General features: G+C 36.6%; 1 protein-coding gene across 1 annotated transcript; it reads left to right on the plus strand.

Moving 5' to 3' along the window:
* Positions 1-317: 317 nt before the first annotated feature.
* Positions 318-23,857, plus strand: EIF3M (eukaryotic translation initiation factor 3 subunit M). The gene is made up of 11 exons (XM_007082026.3): positions 318-444; positions 3,155-3,287; positions 4,436-4,574; positions 4,857-4,980; positions 5,141-5,235; positions 15,795-15,878; positions 16,855-16,954; positions 17,556-17,637; positions 22,094-22,237; positions 23,145-23,205; positions 23,663-23,857. Exons 1-11 carry the CDS (start codon positions 403-405, stop codon positions 23,781-23,783), a joined length of 1,125 nt encoding a protein of 374 aa, XP_007082088.1. The 5' UTR covers positions 318-402; the 3' UTR covers positions 23,784-23,857.
* The last annotated feature ends 95 nt before the right edge of the window (positions 23,858-23,952 follow it).

The following is a 23,952-nucleotide window of genomic DNA, read 5'->3' on the forward strand; positions in this document are numbered from 1 at the left end:
AGGTCTGGGAGACTGGCTGGCAGAGGGGAGTGGCTGCAAAAGAACGACTATTTTGAGCACAAGTTTTATTGACCGAATAGATTTCAAAAAGGAGATGCGCTAAGGCGCAAGAGGGAGTTAACGCGAAGGGTAACAGGCGACACCATCCTAGAGGTTAGAAGCAAGGGCGCCCGGACGAAGACCGCGGGAGCGTGCCTATTAAACCCGCCCCAACGCGACTGCTTCGCCCCCAGAGTGCCGTGGGATTGGCCCCGTAGCCCCGCCCATTCGGGTGATCCCGCCTCACAAGATCAGCGCAGGGTAACCCGGAAGCGGTTGTGAGGCGCCTCAGCGCGCTGCAGTTCCCTTTTCCGGTCGGCGTGGTTTTGTGAGCGGAGCCACCGCGGTGCCTGGGCCTTCACCATGAGCGTCCCGGCCTTCATTGATATCAGTGAGGAAGATCAGGTGTGCTCCCGGGCCGCGACTGCCGTCAGGGTGGGGTTGGGGGAGTCCTCAAGGGTGTGAGGGGCTGAGTCGGGGCTGAGTCGGGGCTGAGCCGGGACCAGGCGGGTGGGACGCCGCCCCGCGGAGTCGCCGCGGAGCTGAGAGCCGCACATCACATCACACACGCGAATAGGGAGGCCGTGAGGCAAGGCGCTAATTTGTGGCCTGGAGTAGCATTAGCACGCCGGCCGCCCGTTCCAGCGCTTGGCCCGAGACTTTACACCCAGCTAGCTTCCTGGTTGGCGTCGGGACATTTCCAATCCGAGTCACTTCTGACGACACTACCTTTTGACTGACTGGGAATGGTGTCTGCTTCCGCCTCCCAAATTAAGCCACATCCGGAGTGGGAGGTGGCGAATCTTTAGACAGCGTAAGCAGTCTAGGGTAAAGTAATTTTGTACTAAAGGTGAAAATGGTTTTATTATGCGATCACAGAGGCACAGGTGACCCTACTTTTATACATAGGCCGTATCTTCTTTCTTGTGCAGGAGTGAGAGTTATGAAAGCTGAAAATAGAACGTCAGTTTCACCCTCACATCTGGTGAACCATCCTAATATTTAAAAATTTCCTATTTCGGGCTTGGTCTTTTGTATGCATGACTTAACATTTCTCAGTTTTTTTCCATAACAAAAGTTAAACTTTAGTTGGTGGGAGTTAAAATATACATGAAACGTATTTTCACTAAGTTGATTTTGTAGAACTGAAAACCGTATTCTGTGAAATCGCAAGTGTTTTGTATTTTTTGCTACTCCACTTAAATGGAAATTTCGTTTCCATAGAAGAAAACGCCATTACTGCCCTAAGATATCTCGTGGAATTACAGATGGGATTCCCACTCCCTCCCCCATGGTAAAAGCACATTCTCAGCCCTGAAGAGCAAAGAAAGGGGGAGAGGAGAAAAGACTAGGGAGGGAGTTGAGCACTTAGAAAGGAAAATGTAGAAGACCATGAAAAAAACCATATATGGATATTAATGGAGTGATATTAGCAACAGATTGGCTATTAGATTACCCATAAAAAGTATTTGATTTTAACATAGGAGGGAATTTGTAGCAGGGAACAGGAAGTTCTTGTCATTGCCCACATTTCAGTTTTAAAGTGTTTCTACTTAGGTTATGCTACTCTTGTAATACAACAGTTTGACACCAGCTATTCTTTTCAGGTAGCTAATGTGATTGCTTCAGAAATTTAACTTCAAATTCTATGTTTGATTAGAGTTCAGAAATGTAGTTCAGAATTTTGTCGTTCACTTGTACTTCTCTACAGCCACTTGGAGCCGGTGAGCATGACAGATAAAAACAATAAGCTGTTGATTGAACGATTCTTAGAAAAAATTTGCTTTGTATCAACAAAGCAGAAGCTGAACGAATGCTTTTTTTTTTTTTTTTCTATTTTTTTGGACAGTTTCCTTCATAGAAAACATGTTCCCCAGTGGTGTTTTTGTGTTCTGTGGTGACATTTGTTTCATGAAATCTTGTTTATAATAGCAACTCACAGGTGAAGTTACTATGTTGTTATCTGAAAGGGTAGCACCATCAGACCTACAGATAAAATGTACTTTTCTTAGGCAGCCAAACATGTTTGTGGGCTTAGAAAATGTGATACCTATACATTTACTAATGGTATTTTTTCATCTCCCTGTTTCAGTTTTTCATTTTATTATTTTAAATACCGTCTACATTCATGTTTGGCTGCCATAAATACCAAGGCCTTAAAAGAACAACTTACTAAATATTATATGCATTAGAATAGAAAATGTCTGAATACCTGAATGTGAAACTGTAGTTCTGTTTTTTAGGTCCAGAGGTGCTCTCTGATCCAGATATGTATTTTGCATTCTAAAAGATTAGTTATAAAGTAGATCCAGTTTGAAAAGTATTATATTCGGGGCGCCTGGGTGCCTCAGTCGGTTAAGCAGCCGACTTCAGCTCAGGTCATGATCTCACGGTCCGTGAGTTTGAGCCCCACGTTGGGCTCTGTGCTGACAGCTCAGCCTGGAACCGGTTTCAGATTCTGTGTCTCCCTCTCTCTGACCCTCCCCCGTTCATGCTCTGTCTCAAAAATAAATAAACGTTAAAAAAAAAAAGAAAAGAAAAGTAGTATATTCAAGACATCATTCAAAGGCATCATGCTTTTATCTTTGTGTCTCCCAAAATGGTGGTCTCAGATAGGTTCTCAGACGTTTTATTGACACTTGATTACCTACTTGCCAAGGTAATGGCAAATGTCTACCTTTTTAAGATAGCTGTATTATGTAGCAATAAAATTGCATTTCTTTAAAACAAGTTGAATTTTTACCACGTCAGATTAATTCTCCTCCACATACAGAACCCTCCTCAAAACAGCTCCTCAAAAAAAGTTTTTTATGCACTGGAAGTTCAACAGCATATAGGTGATAGAGAAATTCTGAAGGTGATCCATGTGGGCCATAGTGGGTTTGTGTAGTCTCTTGGGTTTGTCGAAAATCTGTGGCTCCTGTGGGGTTGTGATGAGGGCTAAGGTGGGGGAGAGGCACTTCAGCATAATAATTTAAAGTCATCATTAAGTATAGTATTTACATCCCCTCCTCCCCTCCCCCCCCCCCCCCCCCCCGAAAAAGAATGGTTTGGGATTTTGCATTTTGGCATTGCCGGTTTTATAGATGTTTATCAGTCTTACTTGATTCAATAGGCTGCTGAACTTCGAGCTTATCTGAAATCTAAAGGAGCTGAAATTTCAGAAGAGAACGCAGAAGGTGGACTTCATGTAGATTTGGCTCAGATTATTGAGGCTTGTGATGTGTGTCTGAAGGAAGATGATAAAGGTTTGTTTTTAATTTTTTGTAATATTTCTTACTGATCATAAAGGATCTACTTTTAAATTTTTCTTGTAAGTTGTATTTGTTGTAGAACTGTTAAGCCTTGTTTGTTTTTAATCTTCTCTTTGCATATACTTTCGGTTTATTTTAATCTGTATACTTATGAAGTCAGCTATATTGATAAAACATCTTTTTTACATCAGTTGTGTATTTTGAATGTTAGGTGCATACACTCAATACTGATAATTTCAGGGTGAACTGAAGAAAAATGAAGCTCTTCTTTCCTTTTTATAGGTTTATATTAATATCAAATCGGATAGGGGCACCTGGGTGGCTCTGTCAGTTAAGCATCCAGCTTTGGCTTGGATTATGATCTCAGGGTTTGTGAGTTCAAGCCCTGCGTTGGGCTCTGTGCTGACAGCTCAAAGCCTGGAGCCTTCTTCAGATTCTGGGTCTCCCTTTCTCTCTGCCCCTCCCCTACTTGTACTCTTGTCTCTCACACAAATAAATAAAACGTTGAAAATTTTAAATATCAAATGGGATATAATTTCAAGTAATCTAAAAGACATTTACTTAATTGGCTAGTTCCCTGTTTATTGACATAAATGGGAAATTTTGAACATTGGGAATTTTGTGATCTTTAGTTAAGGTTTGAGATTAAACTTGGTATATAGTCAGTATCTTACACTCAAAAATCAATGACTCAGGAAGTTGACAGGTTTCATTTCTTAAATAATTTTCTGTTTATATGTAAAAGTTTTTTTCAGTTGGGAAAGCATTCTAGCCTAAGACCTAACCAATAACTTCTAAATTATTGAATATTTTGTCAATAAAAATTGACGCCATATATTTGACATGTAAATCAGTCTTCTACTGGTTGAAAACCAAACCTTACATAATAATTTCTTTTTTCTTTAATAAAATGTACAAATTGCTTTCTGGATGTTAGCTATATAACAGAATTGGTTTCATTTGAATTCACATATATTTTTAGCATAATGCACATTATTGAACTGTTTTACAGTAGCCAGGTCCATCTTCCTAAAGTGTCTTATGTTTAATGGTCTTTGGTGTTTTAAAACACTGGAAATATATATTTAATTAGACATGTTAAGTATGATAGCATTGTTACTGTGTTATCCTTACATGTATAGATGTTGAAAGTGTGATGAACAGCGTGGTATCGCTTCTATTGATCCTGGAACCGGACAAGCAAGAAGCTCTGATTGAAAGCCTATGTGAAAAGCTGGTCAAATTTCGGGAAGGTGAACGCCCGTCTCTGAGACTGCAATTGTAAGTTAAGAACTGAAAGAGGGTTGGTTTTTCAAGGGTCTCTTTTTATGTCACTATCATTTAATGGTTGAAAGCAAGAGTTCTGGAACTTGGCTGTCAGCTGTGACTCTTAATTAGTGTAACCTTGGACAAGTCATTTAACCTTCTGGGCCCCATTTCCCTCCTTGTAATGTGAAGTATTAATAGTATTTGTCTTAGATTTGTCCTGAGAGCAAATAATCTCAGCTTAATCATCATAATTGCTGATCTCAAACACTGTTTTATTATTTGTTTGTTAACCAGGCTAAGCAACCTTTTCCATGGGATGGATAAGAATACTCCTGTAAGATATACAGTATATTGCAGCCTCATTAAAGTGGCAGCATCTTGTGGGGCCATCCAGTATATTCCAACTGAGCTGGATCAGGTAAGTTATTATGTGGAATACTTGTTCTGCATATATGAAGTATAGATTTAATTTATAGCTAAAGTAAATAGCAAATATGTATGTTCTGAAGTTATCTTTTAAATGGTGAAAGTATGTTCAGCTGTGTTCACTAAATTTCCTGCTTTTGTCAATCTTGTAGGTTAGAAAATGGATTTCTGATTGGAACCTCACCACTGAAAAGAAACATACCCTTTTAAGGCTCCTTTATGAGGCACTTGTGGATTGTAAGAAAAGGTACTCAGAATTGGTGTACTAACTTAAAACTTCACAGGCAATATAGCAGTTGAGGCTGTTTTTAAAAACAAGTAGGGTGATTTTGCTCTATTTTATTCTTCACAGAGTTGCTGTAAATGTATTTCTGTAAATTTCATCTACTAAGTTAAACATAACTGCAAAGTTTAAAAGTTTTTCCCGTCTTTCAGCTTTTTAAAAAGCAAAACTTGCTTTTGTTCCAAAAAATGGTACAGCTGTTCATCTGAAAGCTGTATATAACTTTAGACTAAGGTGTTTAATGATGCTTTGATGTCTTAGTATGGGATGTAGTGCTCCCACTTCTGTTTAATGATAGTGAGGGTTTATCAAAGTTTCCACAAAGTCTCTTAAATAAACAGTACTTCCGAGATCAAATTTTGCAATAGACTCTACTGAATGAGTACCTATTTAAATGGCTTCTGCAAGGTCTTGGGTTTCTAAGGCTTGTAATTCAGCCTAGCTAATTGCATGCCCAAAGTACTTATTCTATATACCCAGCTTTGGGATGCTTACCAAATGATAGGTTTGGCTCAGTTTTCAGAACTAATGTTGAAAGATAATCTTACTTTTTTGACTTAGCTTTTCAATTTCTCTTTTCACATAGTGGTTAAATACTTTTAGAAAAAGTAAACAGCCTTCCCTTTAGTTTTATTGCACAGTTTTTATACTGGCTTTTAGTGCTGGGTATTTAGTATATTAGAGAGGGTAAACAAGGTTTCTCTTATGTTAAGTAATGTAAACTTTTTGTAGTTTTTGTTAAATTTAACAATATAGAAGGAAATTTTTGTTGTGAAAGTTGGAACGTCGTATAAAAGAAGAGAAGCAGGGGATCTTGCATTAATAGCCTGTTTCATTCTGATCAGTGACTACTGTCTGTTATATGTTCTCACACTTATGGCAGGATTCTAGCCTGTAGTCAGTAAAATGTTAAGAGTAAATAGTTAATAACAAACACCATTTCAAATGGAGAGAACATTAAAAGCTGTTAGAGAAAGTCTTTATTTTCATTCACATTTCAAATGTGCGGGCTGTGGAGCAAGACTACTAGGATTCAAGTCTTGGCTTTTCTACTTGTATGATTCTAAATAAATTACCTAATATCTCTGTACCTCAGTTTCCAATTTCAAAGTGGAAATAGTAGAAGTACTTAACGTCTCGTGGGGTTGCGGAAAAGATAATAACATATCTAAAGTGCTTATTGAGGCAACACTCATTAAAAGTTGGATATTATTCTTCTCTCCTTTTCCTTTTTCAAGCTCACCTTTAAGAAGGTAGTCTTTTTTCTGGTAGAGTAATTTAAAATGATGAGTGTTAACAGTTTCCCTCTGAATGTCTAGCGCTTATCAGAGATGATGACTACGCACTGGATGATTTCTCTGATTGCTGTTCAGAAGGTCTTTAGTCTGTTATATGTAGAAGGGAAGTGACTAAGGTTCTAAGGAATTCCAAACTTAATTTTCAGAGACATTGAAATAGGACATATATGCTCCACTAGACTTGTCCCAGCGTTAACATACTAGAGAATACCTGCAGCATTTGTCAGAGATGATCATTCTTTCCTTTTGAAACACTGTCTTCAGTTGGTTTTTGAGGCTTCCTTTCTTCTTCCTTCCCGCTCTTTATTGAAGTGTAGGTGACATACCATATATTAATTTCAGGTGTACAACATAGTGATTCTACATTTATCTACAAGGGGCTCCTCTCTCTTGATTCTTCTCTTCGTTCACAACTTGTTTATGGGTTCCTTCTTCTCTAAACATTAGGATAACTTATTCCTGGGACTTTTTCTTTTCAGTTACATTCATTCCCTGTGCACGTTGTTTCTGATTTTGCTGTGATTTTGGGGGAGGCTGAGTACCAAATGTATTTTGAGTGAAACAGTTTTTGTGTTGCTAGGTTGTTAACATTCAGAGCAAGGCATTTCACAACCCTGGCCTCACCTACTAATATGCTAGTGGTGTCTCCTAGTGCTTAGAACAGCTGTAGTAGCTCCCGTGCACTTGCAAATGCTTTGGAGGGCACCTGGTGGAGAAAGCAGCTGTGGCCTGAGTGCTCTCATTCAGTTGCATGCCTTTATTTTTACTTTTTTTTTTTTTTTTTTTTAAGTTTGTTTATCCTGAGAGAGAATGTGGGGATGGGGCAGAGAGAGAGAGGGAGAGAGAGAATCCCAAGCAGGCTCTGTGCCTTCAGTGCAGAGCCTGATGCGGGGCTCAATCCCACAAACTATGAGATCATGACCTGAGCTGAAATCAGGAGCTGGATGCCTAACCAACTGAGCCGCCCAGGTGCCCGTACATGCCTTTAAATACTGTATATATACTGGTGATTTTCACATTTATCTCCTCTATTTCTTCTCTGAACTCCAGATATCTATCCCTGTTAACAGCTTCATTTAGATACCCAAAAGACATCTCAAACAACATCTGCAAAAGTGAGCTATTGATTTTCCTTTCTAAATCTGTTTCTATTTTCTCCAACTCAGGAAATGCCATTTCTGTACTTCCAGTTGCTCAAAACACAAAGCTGGAATTTCTTCATGATTCTTCTTTTTGTCTTATACTCCATATCTGATCCAATATCAAATCCTGTCAGCCCTGATAAATCTAAAGTCAGACCCACTTCTCACTACTTCCATTGTTACCTTATGGTCCAAGCTACCATTATTTCTTACTTAGATTATTGAAGTAGCCTCTCAAATGGTCTCTTTTTGGGGTCTTGTCCCCCTACAGCCTTTTCTTAATACAGCTGCCAGAAAGTTTTGTTTAAAAAAAAAAAAAATTTTTTTTTAATGTTTATTTATTTTTGAGAGAGACACACACACACACACACACACACACACACACACACAGTGCAAGTAGGGGAGGGCCAGAGAGAGAGGGAGACACAGAGTCAGAAGCAGGCTCCAGGCTCTGTGCTGTCAGTACACAGCCCGATGCGGGGCTCAAACCCACAAACCATGAGATCATGACCTGAGCTGAAGTCTGACGCTCAACTGACTGAGCCACCCAGGCGCCCCTCGTTTACTTTCTAAATTAGTCTTTATGTTCCTAAGTGAGACATTTTGAAGTGTAATCTTTTTATTTTCTCCAGTCTGTAACCATGATTTTGTGAAACACAACTTCCAGCACATTTTCTTCAGGATACATTACAAAATTCATAGGCATGCAAAACCTTTCTGACCTGGGCTCCTATCTGCTGAGGTAATTTGGGGCTGGTGGCATGCTATTTTTGTATGGTGCATTGACATACAAAAACTGTGCTTTGTTGATATGGATATTCCCTCCTTGCATTTCCCCCCAGCACGGCCTTCTTCTTGGTTATCACACCCGAGACCTAGTGAACCTGTGTCAACTGCAGAAGCACCTTTCTCTTTTGTAGTCTGGACCGGGGGCTGGCACCTTTTTTTTTTATGGTCCCCAAGCTAAAAATAGTTTTTATAGTTTTAAAATGGTTAAGAAAGAAAACCAAAGGGAGAATAATATTTTATAACATATGAACATTATACAAAATTCAAATGCCAGTGTCCATAAAATTTTAATGGAACATAGCCATACTAACTCATTTACATATTTCTACAGCTGCTTTTGCAAAGACTTGAGTAGTTGCAGCAGAGACCATATAGCCTACAAAACCTAAAATATTTACTGTCTGTCCTTTCACAGAAAGTTTGCCTGCCCTTGGTCTAGACCTATACTCTACTTTGTTCCTCTGCCTAAAACACTACTGTCATATTTAGGTTAGGTGCCTTTCTTCTATAGCACCCTCTACTTTTATCATGGCATGTAACACCCTTTGTTGAAAGGTTTGTGAGGTTGTATACTCACTGAAGGCTAGGAACCTTATTTGTCAACCATTGTGTATTCCCCAGGTGTTTGGCACATTATGGGCATTGGATAGATAAATAGTACTCACCGTAAGGAAGGACAAGAGGATGGCCATTTTATTTAAACACAAAGTTTCTGTCACACTGCTCTTTTAAATTTTAAGATTTGGGTTTTGCCCAATACACGTAAAATGTAATTTTTTTTTCCTGCTTCTGAATTAGAATTCTTAGATTCACCTTGCCCTTTTATTTATATTGGTGGTTGATGAGTGCAAATCATGTAACATTTCTTGAGTCCTTATATGTCAGATACTATGTACTTTAAATGGATTATTTTATCTGATATTTGTGAAATTAGATTTCTTTAGCTGGTAAGATATATTAGATTGAAGTATACTGTGACTACTAAAACTGGAAAATGAAATGCACATGTGCTTATAGAGTGTCACAAAATAATGAACAAGTCAAATGCAATTTTTCTTTAAAATTTTCTTTGAATTCTTACAGTTCTTTCACTATATTTAAGATGCTGGTTACCATTTAACTACTTTTATATTTACATTTGTATGACTTAATAAACCTTAGGTTTGTAGGAAGTTTTAAAATACCATTTAACTTTCAAAAAAATAAAAATACCATTTAACTTTTTAAAATAAATGATACAGCTCCTACTGATTGTACCCAAGTTGAATCCAGATGTGTGGAAGTGTTTTTAGAAAACAAAGAAAAAAAAAATGCCTTTTCCCAATTAGCTTTCTATAACTGTCTGAAAATTCATTGGTTTAAAGGAAGAAATGAAGGGTGAAGATAAACATTTTCCAAGACTTCAAATTGAATGAATGCATTTTGTGCTTTTCACTGCAGTTAAAATTGCACAGTTTTAAGGATAATTTAATTGGAAGGCTATTTTTAGTAAAGTTACTTGAATATATGGTGTTGGCTCTACTACAGCTATGCTTTCCTAACAGTTTTGAGGGCATAAAACTTTTTTTCCACCTAGGGACTTTATACTGTACTTGGTCTTCCCTTTGCCTGAAAAATTATCTAACCCTCCACCTCCAGCACTTTTCATGGCCAATTATTTTATATCCTTTAGATTTCAGCTTCTGTATCAATCCTTCAGAGAGAGACTTTCCCTGTGTACTTTCCTGTCTCTGCTGTGTTGTTACTTTTACATCACCATTTATTTCCTTCATAGCACGTGTGTGTGTGTTCTATCAATTTATATTTTTTTTCATCATGGTAAATGTACTCTTCAATCCTCACCCCCTATTTTCACCCATCCTTCTACCCACCTCCCCTCTGGTAATCATCAGTTTGTCTGTAGTTAAGAGTCTGTTTCTTGGTTTCTCTCTCTCTTTCCCTTTGCTCATTTGTTTTGTTTCTTAAATTCTGCATGTACATGAGATCATATGGTATTTGTTTTTCTCTGACTTACTTTACATAGTATTATTATACTCTAGCTCTATCCATATCATTGCAGATGGCAAGATTTCATTCTTTTTTATGGCTGAATAATGTTCGATTGTGTGTGTATTATTTATATAACACACAATCGAACAGTATTCTATTATACACACATATGTATATGTAATATATCGTACACACACATGCATACACATATATCTTCTTTATCCATTCATCAGTTGATGGACACGGGCTGCTTCCATAGTTTGTCTGTTGTAAATAATGCTGCTATAAATATCCAGGTGCATGTATCCTTTGAATTAATGTTTTTGTATTCTTTGGGTAGATACCCAGTAGTGCGATTGCTAGAACATAGGGTAGTTCTCTTTTTAACCTCTTGAGGAACCTCCATACCGTTTTTCCACAGTGGCTGCACCAAGTTTGCATTCCCATCAGCAGTGCACAAGGGTTCTTTTTTTCTCCACATCCTCGCCAACACTTGTTTTTTGGCTTTTTATTTTAGCCATTCTGATGGGTATGAGGTAACATTTCATTGTAGTTTTGATTTGCATTTCCCTGATGATGTGTGATACTGAGCATGTGTTGGTTGCCATCTGTATGTCTTCTTTGGAGAAAGCCTTTTACCATTTTTTAATGGGATTATTTGTTTTTTGGGTTGTCGAGTTGTATCAGTTCTTCATATATTTTGGATACTAACCATTTAAAAGATATGTCATTTGCAAGTATCTTCTCCCATTCCATAGATTGTCTTTTCGTTTTGTTGATTGTTTCTTTTTCTGTAAGAAGCTTTTTATTTTGATGTAGTCCCATCAGTTTATTTTTGTTTTTATTTCTCTTGCCTCAGGAGACGTATCTTAAAAAATGTTGCTACAGTCACTGTCAGAAATTCCTTCCAGCGGTCCCCTCTAGTATTAGGGTTTCAGGTCTCACATTTAGACTTTTAATCCAATTTGAGTTTATTTTTGTGTATGGTTTTAAGAAAGTGGTCCAGTTTCATTCTTTTGCATGTAGCTCTTTTCCACAACACCATTTGTTGAAGAGACTTTTTCCCTATTGGTTATTCTTTACTCCTTTGTTGAAGATTAATTGACCATATAATTGTGGGTTTATTTGGTTATTCTTTACTCCTTTGTTGAAGATTAATTGACCATATAATTGTGGGTTTATTTGTCAGTTTCTGTTTCATTGATCTATGTGTCTATGCCAGTACCATACGGTTTTATTTTTTTATCATTTTTTCCCAATACCATACTGTTTTAATTCTTACCACCTTATAATATAACTTGAAATCTGGAATTGTGATACCTCTAGTTTCCTTTTAAATTTTTTTTTTTTTTTAACGTTTATTTTTGAGACAGAGCATGAACGGGGGAGGGTCAGAGAGAGAGGGAGACACAGAATCGGAAGCAGGCTCCAGGCTCTGAGCCATCAGCCCAGAGCCCGATGCGGGGCTCGAGCTCACGGACAGCGAGATCGTGACCTGAGCTGAAGTCGGACGCTTAACTGACTGAGCCACCCAGGCGCCCCACCTCTAGTTTCCTTTTAAAGATTGCTTTGGTTACTCAGGGTTTTTTGTGGTTCCATACAAATTGTAGAATTGTTCTAGTTCTGTAAAAAAAATTTTTTGTGTGTAAAAAATGTTAGCATTTTGATAGGGATTACATTAAATGTGGGGATTGGTTTGGGTTGTATACATTTTAACAGTGTTTGTTCTTCTAACCCATGAGCATGTAATGTCTTTTCTATATCTTTGCATCATCTTGAATTTCTTTGTCAGTATTTTATAGTTTTCAGAATACAGATTTTTCACCTAACTTTATTCCTAGATATTTTAGTGTTTTTTGTATGATTGTAAATTGTTTTCTTAATTTCTCTTTCTGCTGCATCATTATTAGTATATATGAAAGCAATAGATATCTGTTCATTGATTTTGTTTCCTGTGGCTTTCCTGAATTTATTTATCCATCTGATAGTTTTTTCAGAGTCTTGTGTTTTCTATATATAGTGTCTGTCATCTGCAAATGAGTTTTATTCCTTCCTTACCAATTTGGATCCCTTTTATTTTTTATGTTGTCTGATTACTGTGGCTAGGGCTTCTAGTACTATGTTGAATAAAAGTGGTGAGAGTGGACATCCTTGTCTTGTTCCTGGCCTTAAGGGAAAATCTCTCAGTTTAAGTATGATGTTGGCTGTGGGTTTTTCATATAAGGCCTTGATTATGTTGAGTTACGTTCCCTCTGGATCTGCTTTGCAGAGGGTTTTCATGATGAATGGATGTTGTATTTTGTTAAATGCTTTTTCTGCATCTGTTGAAATGATCATATGGTCCTTATCCTTTCTCTTATTGATGTAATGTATCAGATTGATTTGCAAATATGAACCACCCTTGCATTTCTGGAATGTATCCCACTTGATCACGGAGTATGAGTTTTTTGTTTGTTTATTTTGAGAAAGAGTATGTGCATGCATGCACACGTGACCAGGGGAGGGGCAGAGAGAGGAGTGAGAAGCTCAAGCAAGGTCTGCACTGTCAGCATAGAGCCCTGTGTGGGGCTCAATCTCACAACTGTGAAATCATGACCTGTGCTGAAATCAAGAGTCAGGCACTTAACTGAGCCACCCAGGCACCCCCGGAGTGTGATTTTTTTAATGTATTGTTGGATTCAGTTTGCTAATACTTTGTTGAGGATTTTTGCATCTATAGTCATGAGCAATATTGGCCTGTAGTTTTCTTTTTTGTATATGTGATGTCTTTATTGGTTTTGGTATCAAGCCCATAGAATAAATTTGGAAGTTTTCCTTTTTCTATTTTTTGGAATAGCTTGAGAAGAATAGGTATTAATACTTCTTTAAATGTTCAGTAGAATTCACCTGGGCCTGGATTTTTTGGTTTTTTGGGAGTTTTAAAATTACTGGTTCAGTTTCATTTCTGGTGATTGGTCTTGTTCAAATTTTGTTTAGTTTTGGTAGGTTATATGTTTCTAGGAATTTATCCATTTCTTCAGTTATTCAATTTGTTGGCATGCAGGTTTTTATACTATTCTGTTACAGTTGTTTATTTCTGTGGTGTTGGTTGCTATGTCTCCTCTTAGTGATTTTGTTTGGATCCTCTCTTTTTTTTTTTTAATGTGTCTTGCTAGATATTTATCAATTTTGTTGATCTTTTCTGAAAACCAACTCCTGGTTTCGTTGATCTGTTTTTTTAGTTTCTGTATCCTTTTTTTTTTTTAAGTTTATTTATTTATTTTGAGAGAGCAAGTAGGAGAGGGGCAGAGAAAGGGGGAGAGAGAGAATCACAAGCAGGCTCCATGCTGTCTGTGCAGAGCCTGATGTGGGGCTTGAACTCGTGAACCGTGAGATCATGACCTGAGCCAAAATCAAGAGTTGGATGCTTAATCTGAGCCCACCAGGTGCCCCTATATCATTTATTTCTGCTCTGATCTTTATTATTTCCTTCCTTTTGCTGGGTTTGGGTTTTATTCTTTTTCTAGCTCCTTTAGTTATAAAATTAGCTTGTTTGAAATTTTTCTTGCTTTTGAGGTGGTAGGTCTGTTTTACTATAAACTTCTCTCTAAAACCACTTTTGCTGTATCCCAGAGATTTTGGACTGTTGTGTTTTCATTTTTGATTGTTTCCATGTAATTTTTGATTTCTTTGATTTCTTGGTTGACTGATTCATTGTTTAGTAGCATGTTATTTAGCCTCTATGTATTTGTGCTCTTCCCAGATTTTTTCTTACGGTTGATTTCTAGTTTCACAGTGTTGTGGTCAGAAAAAAATGCATGGTATGGCTTCGACTTCTTTTTAATTTAATTTGTTGAGACTTGTTTTGTGGTCTATTCTGTGATCTATTCTGGAGAATGTTTTGTGTGCACTTGAAAAGAATGTGTATTCTGCTGTTTTAGGATGGAATGTTCTGAATATGTCTGTTAAATCCATCTGGTCCAGTGTGTCATTCAAAGCCACTGTGTCCTTGTTGGTTTTCTGTTTGGATGATCTTTTCCTCGATGTAAGTGCAGTGTTGAAGTCCCCTGCTATCATTATTATTGTATTACTATCGATTCTTTCTTTTATGTTTGTTATTAATGGTTTCATATATTTGGTTGCTCCCATGTTGGGTGCATACATATTAATAATTATTATATCCTCTTGTTGGAGTGTCCCATTTATGATTATGTAGTGTCCTTTGTGTCTTGTACAGTCTTTGTTTTTATTTTTTTTTAATATTTATTTATTTATTTACTTATTTATTTATTTAGAGAGGGAGAGACAGAGCGTGAGCAGGGGAGGGGCAGAGAGAGAGGGAAACAGAATCCGAAGCAGGCTCCAGGCTCTGAGCTGTCAGCACAGAGTCTGACGTGGGGCTCGAACTCGCAAACCATGAGATCATGACCTGAACCGTAGTCGGACGTTCAGCTGACTGAGCCACGCAGGCTCCCCCAGTCTTTGTTTTTAAAGACTTCTGTCTGGGGGTGCCTGGGTGGCTCAGTCGGTTGAGCGTCCAACTTCGGCTCAGGTCATGATCTCACGGTCCCATCCGTAAGTTCAAGCCCCGCGTCAGGCTCTGTGCTGACCGCTTAGAGCCTGGAGCCTGTTTTGGATTCTGTGTCTCCCTCTCTCTCTGACCCTCCCCCGTTCATGCTCTCTCTCTGTCTCAAAAATAAATAAATGTTAAAAAAAAAAAAATTAAAGACTTCTGTCTGATGCTACCTTGGTTTCCTCTTGACATCCATTTGCATGTTAAAGGTTTTTCCATCCCCTTTCAGTCTGCAAGCCCTTGTGATCTGAAATGAGTCTCTTATAGGCAGCATATAGATGGGTCCTGTTTTGTTTGTTTTTTTAATCCACTGTGTCACCTTGTGTCTTTTGATTGGCTTGTTTAGTCCATTTACATTCAAAGTAATTATTGATGAATATGTATATATTGCCAATTTGTTATTTTCTGGTGGTTTCTACAGATTTTCTCTGGTCCTTGTTCTTTCATGGTTTGTTGGCTTTCTTCAGTGATCTACTTCGATTCCTTTTTCTTTACTCTTTGCGTATCTGTTACTGTTTCTTTGTTGTTTGTTTGTTTTGTGGTTACCATCATAGCACTTGTAATTTTTCCTTAGTTTTTGGTCTTTCCTACTAGAAGGAAAGTTGCATGATTTTTCCCATAGAGAGAGGGACCATGTCTCTGGGGCACCATTGTATTTATCATCAGCATAGTACTTGGCACATAGTAAATATTTTTGAGTGAATGGATGACAGTAAGATATTCTGAAATTCCTAAAGCAGTATTTCTTTTTAGTGATGCTGCTTCAAAAGTCATGGTGGAATTGCTGGGAAGTTACACGGAGGACAACGCTTCCCAGGCTCGAGTTGATGCCCACAGGTAATGTTAAACACATTCTGATGGGGGCTGCCTGGAGCTTGGAGGTTGAGCATCCGTGTTTCTCATACAGCAGAAATCATGTTTGCGTCTCTCAGCGATCCAGAGCCATTTGGTACTGTGTGCTCGGTGGTGATTCCACCAGAGCTACCAAAATTCATGGTTTGGTATTGGAATAACCATAGATCGCATATGGAATAGCCACATGGTGTTTTCTGTTTAGGGTATGGCTGGTATGGGTGTCATCACCCCAACCTGAGAAGTAGAATTTAACCTAAGGTTTACCTTAATATTAAGGTCTGTAGATGAGGAAAAGTTGGTGGCTTGCTAAAAGTTAGCCTATTGCTAATGAGAATAAGGGCTTCAAACAATCCTAGGTCTGTTTAGTAGCAATAATAATAGGATCAGTTTCTTAAATCTAGAAAACGGAAATAGCTTCTTTATAGTGTGTGGCTTCACAGGGATCTGTGCATGATAGGTATTGCTAGAAAGTATAGTTTGTGGATGAGATCTCTAACTGAGGTTAAGACTGCCTACATTCAAATACTCCATCTCTTAATGAGTACTTATTGGGTAATTTCTTTCTGAGCCTGTTTCATCATTGATAAAATGGGCATGATAATACTGTCTGCCGGGGTGTTGTGAGGATCAAGTGAGGTAATGCATGTAAAGCACTTAACTCAGTGTCTGGCACATGGTAAGATGCCACTGCTGTTTTGCTTACTCTTTGATTACTTTGGCCATGCTTTCTCTCCAGCTACATTTTTGTCTGCAACTACTTTATTATTTTATTTTGTTAAAACAGATATACCTGACAAATAGATTCATTGGCCGGTTTTAATCCCAATCCGGTAACTTTTTTATGCTGTGTATATATTGAACTCTTAGATGTTTTACTGAATTAAATATATTTTGCAGTCTGTTGGCAAAAAGTTCCTGAATCTCAGGACTGAGCTTGTATTTTTGTTTTATAATTAAGGTGTATTGTACGAGCATTGAAAGATCCAAATGCATTTCTTTTTGACCATCTTCTCACTTTAAAACCAGTCAAATTTTTGGAAGGCGAGCTTATTCATGATGTAAGTACTTTAATATGGAAAATATTCTTTTCTAAATGTAACATACTAAAGCGGAGCTCTTTTTCCTTGTATTCGTGAGCATGACTGTTAGATCTGGGAAGACAGTTGTTTATTCTTTTTATATCAGGAACAGAATGAAATTTAGGACCAGCCTTTTTTTCCAATCACTGAATGTACCTGTTCTTTCTCCCTTTCCTTCATCTCCTTACTTGCCTGTTATGAACTTAAATAATACAAATTTCTTCTTGTATGTGGTGTCAGCCAGCCCCAGTTAGGAGCATAAATCTGATATTTAAACACACATGAACACACTTTTCAAGTACAAGTATAAATAAAGACAGTTTGGGTTAGTTTCCATTTATACTATGCCTTTACTACTCAGGGTAAATCACTTAGAGCTCACTGAATTTACTGATTCTTTCATCTAAGTGTGTCTTAATGAAAGCAAATGGTTTAAATGGTAATTTTATCAAATAGATTGATATTTCTGCACTAAAAGAAGCATAGAGAGTTTTATTGCTGAGATTTAGTGCCTTAAAAATATCTTGAGTATAAATCTTGATTCTGTATTGAATATTATATCTTTATTTTCTGTCTGTAGCTTTTAACCATTTTTGTGAGTGCTAAGTTGGCATCGTATGTCAAATTTTATCAGAATAATAAAGACTTCATTGATTCACTTGGTAAGTTTTGGAGTTTATTCTTGGGAGGGGTATAAAGAAAAATGGGAACATGCTATTCTTGAGCTCACATATACGGTGAGATCCAGCAGATACGACTGTGGCCTTTTGTATAGATTATCCTAACCATGTATAATAGAACAGCAACAAACCTAGGTGGACAGTTTAAAAGATTACTCAGAATGAATTGGGAATTGGAAACCAAGGAGGTGTAAAGGATAGCATTTGTGGTGGAAAGAACATGAAACTAGGAATCCGAGAACCTGGGCCTTTTTTTCTCTCCATAAGAACTTGTTGGACTTTAGGCCTTTCTTCTAGATCTACTAGACCAGCCTGCTTTGAGATAAAGTTCTAGCAAGAAGCAGGTGCTTAGAGGAGATTCAAATAGAAGTAGTTCCATTGATATATGTGTTTGTAAATGGTGGATGGGGATGGAGCAGAAAAGCAACTTCAGGGATCACCATTAGTTTGATCATAATGGCAACTTTTAGATGTACTCATTTTAATAGCTGACAAAATTTTGATGACTAAAGCTGCTTTATTTAAAATCAAATTATTTGTTTGTAAATGACCTTTTATTCCTTACATTTTGGGGGCTTTTTTAAAAAGAAGCCATAATTACATAATTGAAACAAATGGGTCGTCCCCCTCCCCCCCCGTCTAATATATTGTATGCTTGGTGCACACCCCCCCCCCCATTAACAAATTCTAGAAGTGTATGGTATTGTTAGGCAGATCTAAGTGAAGCTGTAGATGGAATTGGAAATGAAGTTACATGATGGGAGAAACTTTCTTAACTACAGCTTGTTGAAGACAGCATAGTCTTAGCTTTATATGATTTTAATCTTTGAGTTTTCTTTCTAGATAATCAGAGCTTAGTGTTTGGTAAGTTGAATTGAATCTTACCCTCACTGAGCAAATTCTATATACATTCAGTATTTTATTTCCTTCTGGAGCATGATTTTAACATACTAAAATTCAAAGAGAAAAATTAGAAAATCTGTAGTTGAACAGATTTATATTGTTTGAAAATGACCATTTTTTGGAGAGTGAAGTCAGCTATGAAACTAAGGTACTTTGTTTTTCTACTAGGCAATAATCAGAATACTTTAGAGGTTGGTTATAGTTTCCATGTTAATATTGAATTGTTAGTTTCCTGGTTTGGGACATAGATGAAAAATACATTTATAATTTATTTTGATTATATTATTAGTCCTCAATTTGGTAATCATTAATTTCTATCCCTTGTACATTTTTCTGCAGTCATTGGAATTGGGGAAGATTGAATTATTCCAAACATAATAAGGCATTTGAAATACACCAAGATAAAGTAGATGCAAGTGTGTTTGTGTAGAATGCTTTGCCAGGTGCACTAGACCCAGAAAACCACATTCTGTCCCAGTTAATTTGTTTTGTGGCATGAAGCTATGTGATGGAATGTTAATGTCAGCAACCTCTTTATTTACGCACCAAGGAAAAAGGAGTAGTAATTAACACTTTGACACTCCCCCATTGATGTGTAATTGACTGTTTCAAAGGAGCACTGGTTCATAAGCTATTGCATGCATTAAAATTACGTTTTCTATATTGCAGCATTTTAAGACAAGGGTCAGTGACAATGCAGAAATTGCTCAATGATGCACATTTTTTTATTACTGCATTAAGGTTTTGACATATTAGTAATGAATAAATGTTTCCATAAAATTAGATTTTTTTATAACTTTAAAATTGAAATATGACACAGAACACTGTGACTTCCTCTTCAAAGGTAATGTTCTAGTTTCATGAAACAAAGCACAGCTTTCTACAAGTCTTTAACTCATACTTCACTGGCTTAATAGTTTTGATTTTGAGAACAAGAGTTCTAATGGCTTTAAGTTTGGGTCTTGTTTTAAAGTATCATCAATTTGATATGTTTTTAAATGCCAGTTTCCACGTGTAAGACAGATCAGGTTTTACATAATTCACTCTAGAAATAATCTTCATTTATCTGATAAATTTTTAAATATATGGCAGGCTTGTAACTACACAGAGGGTAGCAGAAAAGAGTTATTTATATGTATATTTATGTCAAAAGATTTTAGAAACTTTAGGAGTGTCTATCATTTTATCATACTAAAAGAGAACTGTGTGTACCCAGAGAACTGGGAATGTTAAAGAATTTTCTTGTACTTGAAAATATTTAGTAGTAGTTCTCTGTGATAGGAAGAACATAGAGTAACATTTCTAATTTATGGTGCCAACTCGAAATCAAATTCTCCATTTTGCCGTTAGTTTCTTGAACATGTATGCAAATTAGCGATCTTTTATTAGAAATTTGTAAAAGATACTTTAGGCAAAACATCTTATTAAATGTGTGTATTTTTGGTTTTACATGTATTACTAACATTTATTGCAAATCAGAATCTGGTTACGAATATCTGGATTCTACAGGTGGTATCAGTTTATCAAAAACACTTTGTTTTATTAACACTGACAACTTGGGCCAACAGTAAGCATTATCTTGTGTCAACTGAATTGCCCTAACATGTCTACATGTAATCTGGTGTTATACAGTTGCTACCTTCTTGCTTCAGAAAGTTAATCAGCATCTAATTTGCATTTGTTAATTAGGGTTAATGTGCACTAATTGATTTTTTGATGCTTGTAGATTTCCATTAAACCCGGTTAGCAATACTTACTTGGATACCTCATTCATTTGAGTTATGATGATCATGTTTTTGTTGAATCTGTGCCAAATAGAAAGCCTGCATCATAATTACAGCTAATTAACAGACGATTATGTCCTATATTAATGGGCTTCCCTTGTCTTCTGCTAATATATGTTATAAATTTCAAGTTTATTTATGGAGTGCTTAGAACTTTTTTAACAATAGAAACTTGAGGCTCTTAATTATTAGAGGGTACATGATTGATCATTTGCTCAGTTTACATTATTTGAAATTTTAGAGAAAAGGAATGTGTAATTTTAGATTAATTTAGGAAGCTCGTTTTATATAATTAATAAATTAGCATCAAATCAGCAAAGTAGGATATTGTGTTATAATTCCGCTTTTTCCACTTAGGAGCAGGTAATAATTAGAATATTCAGGATTTGTAAATATTTATTTGCTTATTAGTTTATGTTCTAAGCGAATGTATTTTTTAAGCCTAGTACTGTCACTTTGACTATACGTTAGTCATTTAATCTCTTCGCTCTTCACATTTTCTTGTTTTTTAAAGTGAAAGCATCAGGACTAGGTAATTTGTTAAGTTTCCTTTTGGGTTTCGCAGTTGTTTGTGATCTGAATAATTGTAACAGCAGGTTTCATTAGAAATTATAAGGCAGAATTTGAATTATTTGTACAGTTTTCTACTTCAAGTATCCTTGTTAATGGTACTGTTCCATTTCATCTAGTACTAATCAGTGTAGCCTGTAATTTTTTTTTTTTTTTAATTTTTTTTTTTTAATGTTTTTATTTATTTTTGAGACAGAGAGAGGCAGAGCATGAGCAGGGGAGGGGCAGAGAGAGAGGGAGACACAGAATCTGAAGCAGGCTCCAGGCTCTGCGCTATCAGCACAGAGCCCGACGCGGGGCTCGAACTCATGGACTGTGAGATCATGACCTGAGCTGAAGCCGGACGCTTAACCAACTGAGCCACCCAGGCGCCCCAGCCTGTAATTGTTAAATGATAAACACACTTTTGCAGTTTTGACTTAAGTGTTAAATCCAAAGTGACCTAAAGGGAAATGGAATGTTTTTGTAACTGAGTGTATATGAAAATATTTTAAGGCTTCATGTTTACTAGTAATACTGACAAAAAGTAGATAAGGAATCCTGTGTTTAAATAGAGAACAAAGAATAAAAATAAGTTTAAGTAAAAATGTTCTTATGAAATGAACTTTGTACATTTTATCTCCTAAAATGTATAACTAAAACGTGTAAAATGTGCAGAACTTTAAGGGCTTAAAAAATACCATTTTATAGCCCATTCTTTTTTTTTTTAATGTTTATTTTATTCTTGAGAGAGAGAAGACAGAGCATGAGCGGGGCAGGGGCAGAGAGAGAAGGAGATACAGAATCCTAAGCAGCTACAGGCTGTCCGCACAGAGCCCAACGCAGGGCTCGAACTCACGAGCCGTGAGATCATGACCTGGCCAAAGTCGGGCGCTTAACCGACTGAGCCACTCAGGTGCCCCTGTAGCCCATAACTTTGTTCCTATCCAAAGTTCTTAACTTTGAACCTATCACCTGTGGCAGTGTAGTAGTAAAGAAATGTGGTTCTAGAAAAATAATTGTAATATTCCACAATTTATTTATGGGGTCAGTTTATGGTTTGCAGATATAAGCAGCTTTGTCAGAATTACTCTGTAAGTGCTCTCACAGTGACTTCCACAAGAGTTTGATACAATAGTTGTGATTCTTCAGATCTTTAACTAGTGTGGATATTCATCAGGCTTTACCCCTGTGTTATTCAGGTCTATTACATGAACAGAATATGGCAAAAATGAGACTGCTTACTTTTATGGGAATGGCAGTGGAAAATAAAGAAATTTCTTTCGATACAATGCAGCAAGAACTTCAGATTGGAGCCGATGATGTTGAAGCATTTGTTATTGATGGTAAGGCAGAACATTTTCATTTTTTTCCTAGAATTTCTCTTCTACCTTGCGGAATAGAAGAGTTTGTATCTTGAAACTGAGTCATATGCTAACAAAGCTAGAGTCTCTTACAGCAGATGTGTATGTTTAGTACATTTGCAGACTATTTTTGCAGCAGGGTGAAAATTCACTGGAAATACAAATTGCTATGTGATTTTTGGTGTTCTGTCCCTTGAAATCATACAGAATAAAGGCCTTTAGGCAGTATACTACAGTGGTTAAGAGCCTAGATTTTAAGTATCAGACCTAGTTTGAGGGCCAAGTCTTCTGTGAAACAGAAAAGTAGGAGTTACTACGTAGTTGTGAGGATTAAATGAATGAATACAGGTAAAGCACTTAGCCCAATGCTTGGCACATAGTAAATGATCTGTAAATATTGATCATTATCAGTTTTTTACAAATGGCCAGAAATAATTGCATTATAAAGTGGTTTAATTGTTAGAAATTTCTTTCTGGGCTTTTTAAATTTGAAAGTTAGGGGAATTGTACGGTCAGGATTAATAAAACGTACAGAAGTGTTGACATGGTTTCTTTTTAATGCTCTAAGTCTCAAATGGTCCAAAAAGAAGTAATATTAGGTAGGAAATTAGTATTCCCCCCCATATGTGATTGTAGGGGAGAACACTTAGAATTTGTAATAAAAACTGTACGTGATATTCAGTGTAGATTTGCCTGCCCAGCAACCATAGGACAAATGCATGACCTTCCTCTTGGTTCCATCACATTGCTGTGCTTGTTATTAGATTGAAAGAGTCAGTTTGTAAAATATTTGAAAATTGTAAGGTTTTATTGTGGTTTAGTTTTATATCTTAGCTGTTTTTCTTGGGAATTTTCCATATAACATATCATGTAAACCATCTTTTTTCAGCGGTAAGAACTAAAATGGTTTACTGCAAAATTGATCAAACCCAGAGGAAAGTAGTTGTGAGGTAAGACACTTAAGATTTTGCAGCATTTTGTAGAACAATTTAGTTTGTTCTGATTATTTCAACTTAAATGTTTAGAGAATGAAGGTGGTGTTCTTACCAGTTGACTGTAGTTAAATAGTTGCTATTTATCATAATTTTATTAAAGTTCAGACTGAATGTGATTAGCTTATTTAATGAAAGAGTCCTATTTTCCAGCACATTTCATTTAATGGCTCAGCATTGGCTAGAATACTAATGACTTTTGTGTCTGGTGTATGTAGTTCAGGAAAATAGAACGTTTAGCATCAATATGGTAAAGATTTTTAAAAAATAATTTAGAAGCGTAAGAGAATTAGAAGCTTATGTCTTTTATGTATATTTAACCTTGTTTTTGGCTAGATACAAGTGTGTAGTATTGTAAAAGAATGCCAGAAGGATAAAAGAATAACAACTTTGTTTTTAATTTTTCAATTTTTAGTCACAGTACACATCGGACATTTGGAAAACAGCAGTGGCAACAACTGTATGACACACTTAATGCCTGGAAACAAAACTTGAACAAAGTGAAAAACAGCCTTTTGAGTCTTTCTGATACATGAATTTTTATGCTATATAGAAAATTTTGTTCTTTTTGGAAAAAATCCAAATCATAGTAAAAAAAACTTCAATTTGACTACAGTCTGGACATTTATTGTCTTAAAAGAAATGTAAAAAGTCACAAATTTCAGAGAATACAAAGTAATAAGTTACAAAGGGTCACCACCTATC

This window comes from Panthera tigris, chromosome D1 (genome assembly GCF_018350195.1).
Source record: "Panthera tigris isolate Pti1 chromosome D1, P.tigris_Pti1_mat1.1, whole genome shotgun sequence".
Classification (NCBI taxonomy): domain Eukaryota; kingdom Metazoa; phylum Chordata; class Mammalia; order Carnivora; family Felidae; genus Panthera; species Panthera tigris.

Bases quoted from the DNA above. Each gene is read 5' to 3' on its own strand.
- EIF3M (XM_007082026.3), top strand. From the start codon at position 403: ATGAGCGTCCCGGCCTTCATTGATATCAGTGAGGAAGATCAG. The intron at 22,238-23,144 runs GTAAGGCAGAAC...ATCTTTTTTCAG, and splicing joins TGAAGCATTTGTTATTGATG to CGGTAAGAACTAAAATGGTT. The intron at 23,206-23,662 runs GTAAGACACTTA...TTCAATTTTTAG, and splicing joins CAGAGGAAAGTAGTTGTGAG to TCACAGTACACATCGGACAT.